At 40.0% G+C, this 13,784-nt stretch overlaps 1 protein-coding gene across 14 annotated transcripts in view; it reads left to right on the top strand.

The window, feature by feature from the left end:
• Positions 1-13,028, top strand: part of LOC118336754 (serine/threonine-protein kinase WNK1-like) — an 85,576-nt gene extending 72,548 nt beyond the window's left edge. For 3 of the 14 annotated variants that reach the window (XM_035673448.1, XM_035673501.1, XM_035673474.1), the window contains 6 exons: positions 557-751; positions 1,190-1,282; positions 4,266-4,307; positions 5,950-6,122; positions 6,767-6,823; positions 7,240-13,028. In XM_035673448.1, the coding sequence (XP_035529341.1) occupies positions 557-751; positions 1,190-1,282; positions 4,266-4,307; positions 5,950-6,122; positions 6,767-6,823; positions 7,240-7,680 (1,001 nt within the window). In that variant the 3' untranslated portion in view covers positions 7,681-13,028. Of the gene's footprint in view, positions 1-351; positions 515-556; positions 752-1,189; positions 1,283-4,265; positions 6,123-6,766; positions 6,824-7,239 lie in introns of those variants that run through there. The other 11 variants (XM_035673457.1, XM_035673483.1, XM_035673465.1 and 8 more) reach the window with 11 other exon arrangements.
• The last annotated feature ends 756 nt before the right edge of the window (positions 13,029-13,784 follow it).

Below are 13,784 nucleotides of genomic sequence, written 5' to 3'. Positions count from 1 at the left end.
ATTAAGTGCTGATTCGGCTGTACCTGCAGAAAGTACAGCCTTGCAACAATGTAATTGTTGATTATTGTGAGCAACACAAATAAAAATCTATTCACCTCATCAAAACCTGGATAAATTAAACAAAAAATATCAGCATTGCTAGATACCTCCAGAAGAAGGTAATGAAATATTTATTCAACCTCTGAACAGTAACAATCAAAGTATTCACATTAAGTCCACTTCACTACAGGATGGTCAATACGTTTACCCTAACATTACACCGTCTCTGTGTTTATGCATCCTTGTGCACATATATGTGTGTGTGTGTTTATCCGCTTGGTTACACGTGCATGTGGGTGTATGCTGGAGCAGGCTCAGAGCTTGAACATTTCTGACTGCTTTCCCTGTCTGTCTTTCTCTGTGTGGTTGTGTGTACGTCTGTGTAACTGTCTGGGGGGTGGCTGTTGTCTCATCTGTCCGTTATCTGTGTGTGTGTGTGTGTGTGTGTGTGTGCGCGCGTGTGTGGTGTGCCGTTCCTGCCCTGTCCTCTCCTGCTTATGCCTTGTGCTATCTCCAGGCAGCACTTTATCCGCCCAGAGCGTCCCCACCATGTACCCCGGCCAACTGGCTCTGTTAGCCCCAGGAGGATTAGCCGATTCGGGCGCCAGTACTCTCCAGCCACTCAAACCTTCTCCCTCCAGTAACAACCTGTGTTCGACCTACACCAGCGAGGGGGCGCTCTCTGTTCCCAGCTTGTGTGCTCCCACCCCAGGTAGGCATGCAACTGTGAATCCCAGTCTGCAACAGGCCTCACAAGCTTCCCCACAACATAAGAAATGATTTGCATACAGACAAACACAAGTGCATGCAGTTGGTTTGTCTCCCTCACAACAAGACACTTCTCACATCTTTTTCTGTCTTTCTCTGTTTCTCTTTCTGTGTAAAGTGTGATAGCTAATTGTTACATTCTTCCTGTGTATTCCTTTACCTGTGTCTCTTTCCTTCCTTCTCACCTACCTTTTCTGTCTTGCCCTTTTCTCCATCTTGTCTATCTCTGTTGTTTTTCTCTGTCCTCTTGTCTCTCTGTCGCTCTCTTCTCAATTTCTCTCCCCTTATCTTCTTCACTTCTCCCCTTCCCTTCTCTGCACTCTTCTTTTCTGTTTCCTTACCTCTTTTCTCCTCCTTTTCTTTCCCTCCTCCCTCTCTTCAGGCTGTGTAAAGTTCAGCTGGGGTTCGGAGCGTTTGGCCTTCAAGCCTGGCGGCAGGAGGACGCGCTTTCTGAGTACGCCCTGCTTGGCTCTTTGTGTGTAACGCTTTATTTCTTTGCTCTTCTCTTTTTACCCGTCGTCCTTACTTACTTTTGTTCTTATTTTTTTACTCCTATATCTGTCAAGTCACAGTCGTCCTGTCTTCCCATGGGTTTCCTTATTTGATGGAGGAAGACCCTCTGCTTCTGATATCACAAGTGTCCTGCAGAAGTCAGCTTTTCAGGCATTAGTAGAAAAACATTTATTCACCCAGGCGAAATCAGCTGAGCATGCAGGCTTTTACACACTTTTACACCTTTCTCACTGCGGCAGGCGGGGTTAAGTACTTGTACTCAAAACCTAAAAGCCAGACTAAATTTCTAGCTTAAATCAGGGCCTTTAAACTAGGTTTGCAGCTTTCTGCAGATAAAATTAGTTGATTTTTACTGTTTGTGTATGTTTAAGAAAAAAAAAAAAAAAAAAAGTTTTTTAAGTTTAGGTACAGAAGAAAAAGGGCAAATCAGATAGAAAAGCTTACTGCAGGACACAGGAAATTGGCACAATGACAAATTTGGTCTTTCGTACATTCTCAGAGCTTCCCATAGTCATATTTACTTACTTTTTAATCTTCTTCTTCCCACTATCACTTTCTTTTTATCGGTATTCTTCCTTTGACATAGTTTTCATTGACAAACAAGTCATCTCTTAACTTCACATTCAGTTCCAACTTTGTGTGCTAAACAGCATTTTTCAAAAAAGAAAAATCGCATCATATTTGATAGAAATGACACAGCAAAGTGTCAAGTGTACAAGTCAAATCACAGATGAGAAAATGTGATTCTATGGCATAAAACATCTTTATATCTTTATATCCAGCGATATTAGTGATAGGGAACTGAGTTTCAATAACCTGTTTAAAGTTATAATCCTTCTGATTTCAGTCCTGATTAATTTGGTGACACCCAGGGTCACTGTTGTTAAGAGCAAGTGCAGTTTAATAACAGGTCCCAAAATTCTGGGGGCGGCAGACAGACACTTCTTTGTCAGAAATAGAACCGAAGAGATACGTGTCTATCTGTTCACAGTGCAGCCAAACAAACCCACATTGTTTTGATAAAGAAGTCAGTCAATAGCAACCTGATTTCATGCTACTGTGCAGTGCGAGTAGTTTTCCTCACAACAGCAGCTCTCCCATTTACCAGCTCACTTTGGCTACTCTATCTTGTCTTATTACTCCATGCGATATTTATTTATTTATGATATCAGATACAGACATCGCCACTAACAATGAGGACTAATATATGTATAGAGATGATTACACAATGTTAACATAAAAAAATATAAAATAGGGTTTGTTTTCATGAAAATCTCATGAATTATAACTTTAATGTTATAGCCATTAGAGTAGTATGACCTAAAAAATATTGCATGAACACCAGTTAGGCTTGTGGACAAAACACTTATATAACGGCAGCTAAAAGGCACATATTGTGCTGCATGTTTACATTTTAGCCATTTAGCTAATGTTCCGTGCCAACATGTAAACAATCAAATAAGCTCTTCAAGTTCAACTAGCATTGTAAGCAGCCAGCAGCACTACAGGCATACGACATACAGTCCATTTCATCTCTAGTTCTAATAAGTTAGAGATAGATGATAAAGTTTTGTTTGTCTGAATTCCAAATCCTGGCTGCTTCCATTTCTAACCTTTGCCTCTGTGAAAACAAGGAGATTAATAAGGAAAGACAAGTTGACACCTGATGACTTGAGTTTTCTGCCGTACAGTTTTATTTTAATAGGAAATTTATTTTGTGTTAATAAAACTTGATTAATTGCAATGACTCATTTGTTTAAGCACAGTTCTGTTCAAATACTGTGCATCAGTCTTTATTTATTCATATATTTTCGTGATTAAGAAATTGTTTTTCTCCAATCATATTATATTCATAATATGTAGCGTTGGTTAAATGTTTTGTGTTTGATGAAGGGATTTTTATGAATGCCTCTGAACCCTCTGCAGCTCAAACGCTTTCTCTCCCTTCCTTTCCTCTGTCCCTCACTCAGTTTATTCACCCCCCCCACCTCTCTCTCTCACCTGTTCCCCTATCACTGCACAGCCAGGAGGGGAGAGAGGCAGACCTGGGTCTCATTGATCTTTACTTATTGTTCGTAAACAGGTAGCTTAGGAAGAACAGTGATCTAACATCAGAATTAAATTCATTAAGATAAATTACCTTTTATATCAGCCTGGAAACAAAACTGAATTGCCATATTGTTTCACTTAAATGTTTTTAATTCGGTGACCAAATCAGAGATGTGTGCAGCAATTCAGAGGTCTGGAAACAGCATACTTTTAATATGAATCCTAATTTGGACCCAGTTCTGGTGCGGCCCTGTGAGCTGCAGAGAGGACTCAGAATAAGGGGTTGGTTACCCAAAAGCATCTTCATGCCACAGTACATAAGCAAGTCTTTGAGGCAGTGGACTCGGTTAGTCTACTGTTAAACACAAGTATTATCCTTTAAGAGCTTTGGTTAAAAAATATTTATATTCCGGTATTTACTGGTCTGTTGCTACTGCAGTAACTGTCAACCAAGAGTGTTTACCAAGTTGGTGTCTGCACTTCCTCAGAAGGTTGCCTACATATCTTAGCCTTGCGGAAGGAAAGCATCTTTACGCAGTTGTTGTATAAAAATGTGTATAAAAATTGCAGTCTTGTGACTTGACATCTGTGGTCAGCCTTTCTCACGGTGCAGAGTGCAGAACACACAGCAGCCACACCTCTAAATCGTACACTGCACATGAATTCTTAACATCTACTTCACGTTCTGGGGTTTTGATCCCAGTGCACTGTGTGACATGTACTGATCCCACTGTAAAGATGTTATTGGGCAACTCAACCCCAAAGTGTTGTTTATTGACTACCTCAAGTACAAATAATCATACTCGGATGCATTGTTTTTGGTTGTCGGGTGTTGTGGGCGGGGTTTAACTCTGACTCTCTCCCAATCCTCCAATCGTTGTCTTCCGGCCGCACAGGGAAGATGGTGAAAAAAGTCTGCCCCTGCAACCAGCTCTGTAGTAACTATCTCTCTTTTTGGTCTTCCCTCCCTTCATCCATCCCCTCTTCCATCCTTGCACTTGCTCTCCCACGCTTCCTCCTGCTCTCTAATGTCCTTTAGGTTTAAACTTTGATGCTCTGCCAGATTTGAGATCAGCTCAATTCAGTTATTTCAGCTCATATGACTCACAGAGACATTGTATTTTTTCATTCAGACATTTCAAAGATCAGACAACATCCAGTTTGAGGACTGAAATGACTGAACTGAGCGGCCATCACAGATTCAAACTGACAGCGCATGCACCCACAAGCTCACACACACATTAACAACAACACTAACACATCGGAACAGCTGTTAGCCACTCTGCCCCCCACCCTTCCTCTTTCCCTCGTCATGGCTTGTGGTCTTGACTACATTGCCCAGAATCCCATGCTGCTGCAGTCAGTCATGACTCAGCATCTCCTCATTCTTATTTTCCTCCATTTTATTTAGCATGACATGACAGTTTCTCTCAAACTGTATTGTTATTTTGTTTACCAGCTAATCTCTGCATTTTATGTTTTTTCTTGTGTAATATCTGATATCAACAGATAATCTAAATATTTCATAGCTAAGCTGATTTTGTCAGCATGGCTTTGGGATCCCTTATAGCAAAGAGATAATAATAAAGACAATTTTGTGAGTAAATAATTATTATGCCGTATTCATGATAGTAAAGTACAACATTCTTTCACTGGCCTGAATGATATGTTAAAACTGTACTTTTGTGAAAAATATACCTGCATGTTGTGAGGGCTGTTTCTGCAGTACTATGGATGCAGATTTGATTGAAGTGAAACCTTAAGTTCTGAAATTCTGTGACAATATCTGAACCAGCCGTGTGTAGCAAAGAGTTGAGGTATTTTATAATTGTCCTCCTCTCGACTCTCGGCATATACTGATTGTAGAGAGGCACTTACATGATTGTGATTATGGCATCATGTAATAGGTCATGCTAAATTGAACAGAGGCTACATGTGACGACAGCACTTACAAGCGGACACCCTGGCCAGTTTGCAGTGTGTGGGCTTTTTTTTCCTGCAGTGAATTTGCTCTGATGAGTTTGATGGTCAGGGGATGGCTAAAAAGCAAATTACCAACTGTTACAGAGCGTGAGTGCCATCTAATGGTAAAGAAATAAATCAAAACAGGAGATCAGCTGTACAGTACAAAGGGTAACTGTATTCAACAGCAGGACTGGCTCAATGCTGCTTCTTTCTTGCTGGAGCATCTTGTGGGTGAATGCTGCATATAATATGATATATTCTGTAAAAGGTTCAGTATTTGTTATATTTGTTGGCAAAAGTGCCCATGTTCTGTCTTGAAATGTCTGCTCCAGTGCTCTAGTGTCATAGTTTTTCTTTTTGTTCCCGCCAGCCATCATTATTTCCATCATTACAACTAAACAATATAATTCTGTGACCATGTGGATATGCTGACCTACCCTAAAACTCTGCCCCGATCAGCCTCTGTCACCATGTAACGGTCCCTTTTCATGGTCAAGACAGAAAACGCATTTCCATTCATAAATAGAATAACATAAATTATCATCGTCTAGTTTTAACAGTATCTCACATCCCTTGCTCTTCTCCTTCTCTCTCTTTCTCCGTCTCCCTCCACAGGGACTAATAGCACCAATGCAGTGAGCGGTTCAGGTGGTTTGGGTCAGAGCCAGGGGGGTTCTCAGTGTCTGCCCCCCAGCATGTCAGCACCCCACCAGAGGAAAGGAACCTTCACCGATGACCTCCATAAACTAGTGGACAACTGGGCCAGAGATGCTATGAACCTCTCACAGGTTTACTGCTGTTTTATGTTTCATCTTTCTGAAGCAGACATTGTTTTGACAGTAAAAATGTTGCTTTAGCAGTGACTCACCAGTGCCTGTATTTAGTTTACCGGACAAGAAGACAGATAGAGGAAATAAACTAAACTCTAAATGGTGGTTTGTTAAAAGCCAAAGTGACTGGGAGAATAAACAAACCTCTGCCAAAACCTACCGGCATTTGGCTGATGATATGTTTTATAAATCTCTACCAGGTCCTGCATCCATTTGGCTCTTTATTTGTGTTTACATTGACTAGAACATCAGTTAAGAAAAGAAAAGTTAGTCTTGAGAAAAGTTCTGCTTAATTAAATCTAATCTAATACTCCAAAGGTTAAGAGTAGAGACAGCAAATGCTTGGTATTCCTTTACTTTAAGTCAAGCTCTGGGAACATCCAGTAGTAGATACCGTTGCACACTGTACGTTTTTCCAGGCTGTTTTTAAGAAAAAATGTGAAGCATTTTATTCAAATTTTAACCAACTTAAAACCCTCCTGCAGTCACATTTCTTTGTCTTTATTTATCCCTAAGGTTTAGAAAATATCTGTTCTTTGTGAGTAATTTTTTGCTGTAACGTATTGTAAAACTAACTGAACTAAATATTAAAACCTTTTCAGGGGAAGAGGAGTGCCAAACAGCTGCAGCAGGCCCCAGCACAGGGACACAGCTACGAGGTTAGTTTAAAAATACACCAGATCACATCATGGCCGGATTAGCTGTTGTGCATGTACATGCCTCCTTTGTCACCTCCAAATTGCCAGTACAGTGGGCACAGCAGACTATACATGGCAGCCCCACAGATCATACAGTGCTTCTGTATTGTAATAATATTAACCAGGTTTATGTGCCCTAATTAGTTGGTGGTAACTTGATTACTTTATTTTGGAACATGCACCATGTACAATATAAACTAAAATAATAAAACTAGGACCCCTCTACAAGACAGGACTACAGATTGAGCTAATAATTCAAAAAATGTATTTATGTAATATAATGTATACATATAAGGTCTTAAAATATAGAGAAGAAAGGTCTGTGTTAGCTTGAATAAACTTTTCTCTTTCTTCGTGTAAAATATCCACCTCTCCAGGTTATCCAGTCAGCCAGTCTGGGCAGGAAGTACTCTGCTCCCAGCCAGCTGTGTACCAGCAGCATTGGAGGTTCAGCCCACCTCCCTACAAACCCCAGCACCACTACCTCTCTGGCCGCTCGCAAGGGCTCCCTGTGCCACTCCCCTGCCTCCTCCACTCCGCCTCAACCCCAACCTCCCCAGTTCATCCACTACACCCCCACCGCTGCCTACAGTGCACAATGGTCTGGTCCTGCTCACGGCCTGTCAACCCCACACCAGGCCCCTGCACAGCCTGGGCCTCTACTTGTCAGCACCTCCCAGCCCCTGGGCCCCTATCCCGCCACGGTTGGTGGACAGGGCCAGATTCCCGGGCAGGGGCCGCTCCAGGCTTTCCATCTGACCAACGCTCTGCAGAAGTCAGTCAGCAACCCAGGAGGACCCAACCTGAGGACCACGTAGGGCTGGGGGTGAGGGCTGGTTTGAATCACGGCCCGACTGGACTGGATTGGTGTGGAACAGAGTGTGATGCGCTTGATCGGTCGGAGAGGATGGAAGAACTTGAGAGGAATGTGGAGAGCAGGGAGTTTGAAAATGAGTATGAGAGCTTACCTGTTAAAGAGGAGAAAGGAAAAAAGGAAATGAGGAGGAAAGAAGAAATCAGGAATGCGATGTGGCCATGTCCACAATTGGTGTGATGAATCTGCAGTTGTCACAGACCCAAATGCAGTCACACAATCTCCCTTTCTGCTGTGTTTGACTGTGTTTGACTTGTGACAGCCAGCCAAATGCTCAAGGATAAAGGAAAAGACTCATGAGTGCAATGTTAAAAGGCCAAAGAGGTTTTGACAGGGTGCAGCATTGGAGTTAATTACTGTTTGTGTGTAAGGTATCGTGTATAGGCACTTATGGCTCGGTCACACTTGTTCCATTTCATGCTCTAAATTAAGTGAACAAGTCTTTTGCATCCCTCAAATGAATTTGTACAAGGAAGGCTGCAAATAGCAGCACATAAAATTTTGAGAGCAGAATGGAGAGATGTTTAGAGCGGCATCTGAGTTTTTTTTCTTAAGTTCAGGAAGTGTTTTTTCGTCAGTATTCAGAATTTGGAAATTTTTCTTAACCATGCAAAGCACAAAAAAATCAAGAACAAAGAGCTGACCTCGAGCCTGGTTTAGAGTATGTGTAGTCTAGCACATGGTGTGGTTTTGACTTGTGATTGCTACTCCTCCGTTAGCTCCTTTGTCTTGTCTCCCTTGTTTGTTTGTCCGTCATTCAAACAGGTGGAGAGAGATGGAGGAGAGAAAGTTGACGAAGAGGAAGAGCAGCAGGCAGGTGTTTGTGTTAAATAACAGTCAAACACCTCATCTGTTTCATGTTCCACTGCTTACTTTACGAACATACCGGCTGTGTGCGCCATTGCTAAAGTACTGATTGGACATGACAGATGCTTCTGCACACCGAACGCCTCTTCACATCACGACACCACCTCTTCCTCCATCCCTCTCTCCGACTCTCTGTTGCCATTTGAAGCAATAACAGCAGAAACCTTTTAGAGAAAAAAAAGCCCAAACATGAGAGAACTCAGTGTGAAAAAGTGGCCTTGTTATCAGAATAATATAGAGTCCCTGTACAGTTTGTGTCTGTTTATTTTTTAGAATGTCAGCTATGATGATTCCATTTTGTTGTTTTATTTTGTTTTGTTGGGTTTGTTTTGCTTGCTGCCCCCAGCTAGCAATCTGACACACACACACACACAACGCATGATATAAATACACACACCTGCATACACACACAGCCATGCACAGACTCATGTAAATACATGCACATTTTTGGAGGTGTAGTAGCCGTTTAACAGATATAGATTCACAGAGTAAAGCCTCAGTTCTCGTCATCATCATTAGGTTGGTTTCAACATTTGTGTTGAAATGATTGCAATGTACATTATTGTCATGATTATTGTTGTTAATGATTATTCTATTTAAAAAGAAACAAAAACAAGAACGTGTTCTGTCGATGGACCTGTTATACGCGCACATCGGTGTACGATGTGGAAACACTGTGATTATTGTTGTTTATTATTAGCAAATGTTGTTGGACAACATTAGTTTTAGGGTGAAATGTCACAAATAAAAAAAACAAAAACAAAAGCATACAGAGAACGGTTTTGGGGTCCTTTCACTTTCAATTCACTGCTTTCAGCAAATGGATTCTTGTCAAAATGTGAAAAATTTAAAATCCCTCTTTTCAATAATCCTCTTAACATCCAGTTACTGAGGACACTATCCAAACCAGATGCCTTATCAACAACTAATCAACTGCAGTTTCAGTTCATCTTTATAACTGATTGAATTGAAAGTTGAAACTGACCTCCAAGCCCGATTACAAAGACAAACCGGGGTGAATGGCAGGATAGTTGATATTTAGATAATAAAGTAATGCTAGCTATTTTTTTTCTTAATACAGTACTTATATATCAGACACTTTAAATAGCCCTCCTCTAACCTTTCTCCCCTGGTTTTGTTAGAAGAATGTGAATGTATAAACCAATGGTGTCCATTTTAATGTACTTGAAAAAAAGGTCTGTCTTTTATTTTTGCTTTTTTTTTGCTTCCCCCTGACCCCCGACCCCTAGAGCCTCTGGTGAATACTGGAGGTGGTTACTAGTGCCTTGCATCCTTCCTGTTGCTTGTTCCGTTGTGGGGTTGAGGCCTCGGTCTAAAGTAAGCACACTTAACAGCATGTGTGGAGAGTTTTTGGGTGCCGCTTTGAAGTCAGTGGTGATGATTGGACCTGGTGTTAGTGGAGCAGGCATTCAGTAGATTGGCGGAGATGCGGTAATAATGGCTTTCGTTAGCTGCTACTGTGTGCACTACAGCTGGTTTGTGGTTAATTTTCTTTGATTTCAACTAATTGAGAGTGTATCTTCCTCCAAAAAACAAGACTGTCCCCCCATTGATTGAAAAACTGAAAATCATAACTATTAACCATATAACTTAGCTCTTTGAATTGACTGTGTCTACGACCCGGTTACACCACCAACATGATAAAAGATGGAGAGAACATGAGTTAATCAGTGCCATTTTTTCAGGGTTTTAAATGTAGATATTGGGAAGAAAAAAAACGAGATTAGAATATTTTATAAGTTTCAAGGAGGGAGTTATTGAAGATTGTATTTGAAGCTTGGACCACTCTGTACTTTAGGGGCACTGGCCCTGGTGCAGGATACAGTTAGCAGAGGACACATTGGTACAATGAACTAAAGTTTATTTTAATGACATATCTCTAGTGTAATATAGATTTATGTCTTTACCAAAACGCATGTTGATGCTGTGGCCTAAGTCTCCTGCCCTGGTTTTGAGCACAATTGTATTATTATTCAGTGAATAACGAGTGCATACATTTGCCAGAAAGAAACAATGATTTGTTTCACTAACTTTAAAAAGGCACATCTACTGTAAACTTCACATGGATTTGCAGTGAAATTACCACAACACAGTGGAAAAGCCCCAGACTGACTACAGAGCCATGATCACATGCCCAAATAGAATATTTACTATACAGTTACTATGCATTACAGACTTTAAAGACCCTGAAAACTTTTTTCCACATTACATATTCATGGCTAAATAAGCATTTCTTAAGCTTAACACTCTAAAAATCTACTTTGTCAGGACTCTGTGGGTGTGTTTTGAATCAGATTTGATTGGCAAAGACCAAAAAACACCCACCGTCATCAGATTCTGATTCAAAGTTTGCTATTTCCTGATTGAGGCAAGGAAGTAATTTTTTTCCACCTGAGCCCTGCCCAACAGTAAGAAGAGAACAGAGAAACAGGAATACAGAAATCTCTCATTTAAAATAACCAAATCTATTAAAACTTTGGCATAAAATAGTGTTTTCATGTAGGAACCAATCACTAAGAAATTGATTGAGAAAATAAGTTTCCAGGGCCTTAAAGTGAAAAGATACAAAGGTGAACAATCATTGTAGGAGCCATTTTGCACCTTGTTATGATCAGTATTTACGAGGCCAAAAACAGATTTGGTTGGTAATGCCTCCTCATCTGAGAGTTTCTGCTATTGGGCAAAAAAAAAAACATGCCTGCAAAAGGTGTGAATATTGTCTCATCCACTCCTTTTCCCACTGTATGTGTCTGAAGCTGCACCACTGAGGTTTAATAGGTTTTAATCACAGAAATGACTGTAAACCAAAACATGAAAACAAATATTTTAACATAAGGGCATCACAGTGCTAGTTGTGTGGTGTTGGTGGTGGTTATAATGATTGTGCTGGTAGTGATGATGGAAGTGATGGTGATAATAGAGTTATGGCGCTATTAGATTCAAGGCCTTTGACACCCTGTGCTCCTTTTCTCTTTTCATTTGTCAGTGCAAATTACGCATATCTGGTACAAACTCTGACATTCACTTAACATATTTTGTGTTGGGTTTTTTTGCTGGGAATGGGTGTTAAAAAAAGGTTACTTTGTAAAGTTTGTACAAAAATAGCATTGCTTTTGCCTGTTCTTGGGATGTTTTTCCATTTCTCATGAATAATAATGCAACATTTTACTACTAGGCAAGTTTGGTTGAAGCTGTGAATAATCATTGAGCCACTTTGCTTTAGTTCTGGTTATGAGCATCCTGTTTATCATGATCTGTCAAACCAACTGCCACCAACTCAGTGCCATTTGACTCTTTGTCAGTGGAGTGGAAACATGAGGGGTAAAGAATTAAATAAGAAAACTAAGTGTATTTACCTGCTTTTACTCACTGGAGCTGGTTTGTTTGCCGGGTAACATCCTGGATTTTCACTTTGCAATTGCTCGAGCCTCAAATAATTTCCACAGTAGAAGTTTGATAGTACTTTGCTGTGTCTCTACTATGTAATTACTATGAAAGGAATGCCTACTGCAATGCAATATTATTTAAAGTTACAGTATGCTATCAAGCTCTGAGGTAGTGTTTGACAGTTACACCCTGCTGGAGGACTCTTATTTCTAACGCTTCAGAGTTAAACATCAGTGGGTGCAATATTTGTGAAGTTTTTTTGAATGGAGTTTTACTGTGAAAGGCTCAAGAGTTATCCAGTGCAAGCACTCTTATTGTGAAGGTTCCTAAACTAGTAGGGTTCTTTTTCTGGTGACACACACACACACACACACACAGTGTAGCAATAGTTATTTTTAATAGACTAACACATTAGATTCAGTTTTCACAGTTTTTGCCTGTTCAGGACTTGCTAACCTTTTATGCTTTTACTGTAGAAGTGCCCACATGTTAAAAAAAAAATGCCTTCAGTGCACAGACACACACACACACAAACACAAACACAGATTGATTCAGTGCATCTCCTTGCCGTTTCATGTAGCTTGCTCCTGTGGAATGATGTCGAGTCTCGAGCACAGCAACAGTTTCTCCTACAGACTGTTACTGAACGTGTTGATTATGTTTCTGGTCTCTCTGATGCTCTCATGTTTCATTTTTTATTTCTCACTTGTTTTTATCAGCAGTTTTAATGTCTTTATAGCGGCACCTAACTTAATTCAGTGGTTTCATTTTTCTGTATCGTGCTTGACATTGTACAAAGTGGTTGGATAAAAAAACAAAACACATGGATGAATGAATGAGAGAAAAAACTAACAAAATACATGTAGGGAGTCATCGGCAGCCTTTAAAGGTATGTTTTGCACTAAGTATAGAGTGTTCAAGCTTCATATTAAAAAAAACTTTGCGCTTTGCGCTACAATACAATGAAATTTGTTACTTTATTTGTAAAAACTTAATAAATAAAAGTTGTTTAAATGATTTGCAGTGACTGGACTTTAAATCAGTATGAATATAGAAATGACTGCTGTTTATGTTTTAATATTCACAATAAATTATCTTTTTAACAGGAGTCTGGGTCACGTAACCAGAACACAATGACATGCACAAACAGTCACAGCTGTAAGAGCACAGTACTGATAAAGTTTCATAATCTTGTTTTTTTAAATGTGTTAATTTTCAGGACCTTTCATGTAACCATTCAATCTTCTCATCCAGTAGAAAGGTGAAGTTAATTATTAGGATTTTAACAATAATAGCAATGTTACCTTGCTACCTACCTTATTAATTGATATTTCAATAATATACCTTTTTCACAGCTGCCATTTTGACATTAAATAGTAGGGTAAACATGCACCAGCAGCACCCTGGCTCTAACCTGAATGGGAGAAAACCCCAATTAGTGTCAATTAGGTAACACCTGTGATCACCCTATTTAGCCACATGTCAAAATGGAGAAAGGTCTATTCAAACCGCTATACATCAGTCATGTTATACGCTATACAAATGGCATTAAAACAAAATGAAGGCAGAATAAAAACATAGGCTATAGGCAGGATTTTAGGCCAACATAGAATAAATCAGAAGAAAAAAATACAGTGGAAGTGTAAAACATGAATAAATAGCCCCCACTTAATTTTTTAAAGATTGTTAGACACCACCCCATTATATCAAAATAAGACAGACAGGTTTGTCTTATCCCTGAGCAAAATGAAGACGCTACTTTACAGTTCCTCT

This window comes from Morone saxatilis, unplaced genomic scaffold (genome assembly GCF_004916995.1).
Source record: "Morone saxatilis isolate NCDOM2014 unplaced genomic scaffold, NCSU_SB_2.0 Contig10, whole genome shotgun sequence".
In the NCBI taxonomy this organism is placed as follows: Eukaryota; Metazoa; Chordata; class Actinopteri; family Moronidae; genus Morone; species Morone saxatilis.
Note: the sequence above shows the minus strand (reverse complement) of the source record. Positions and strands in the feature narration are given on the sequence as shown.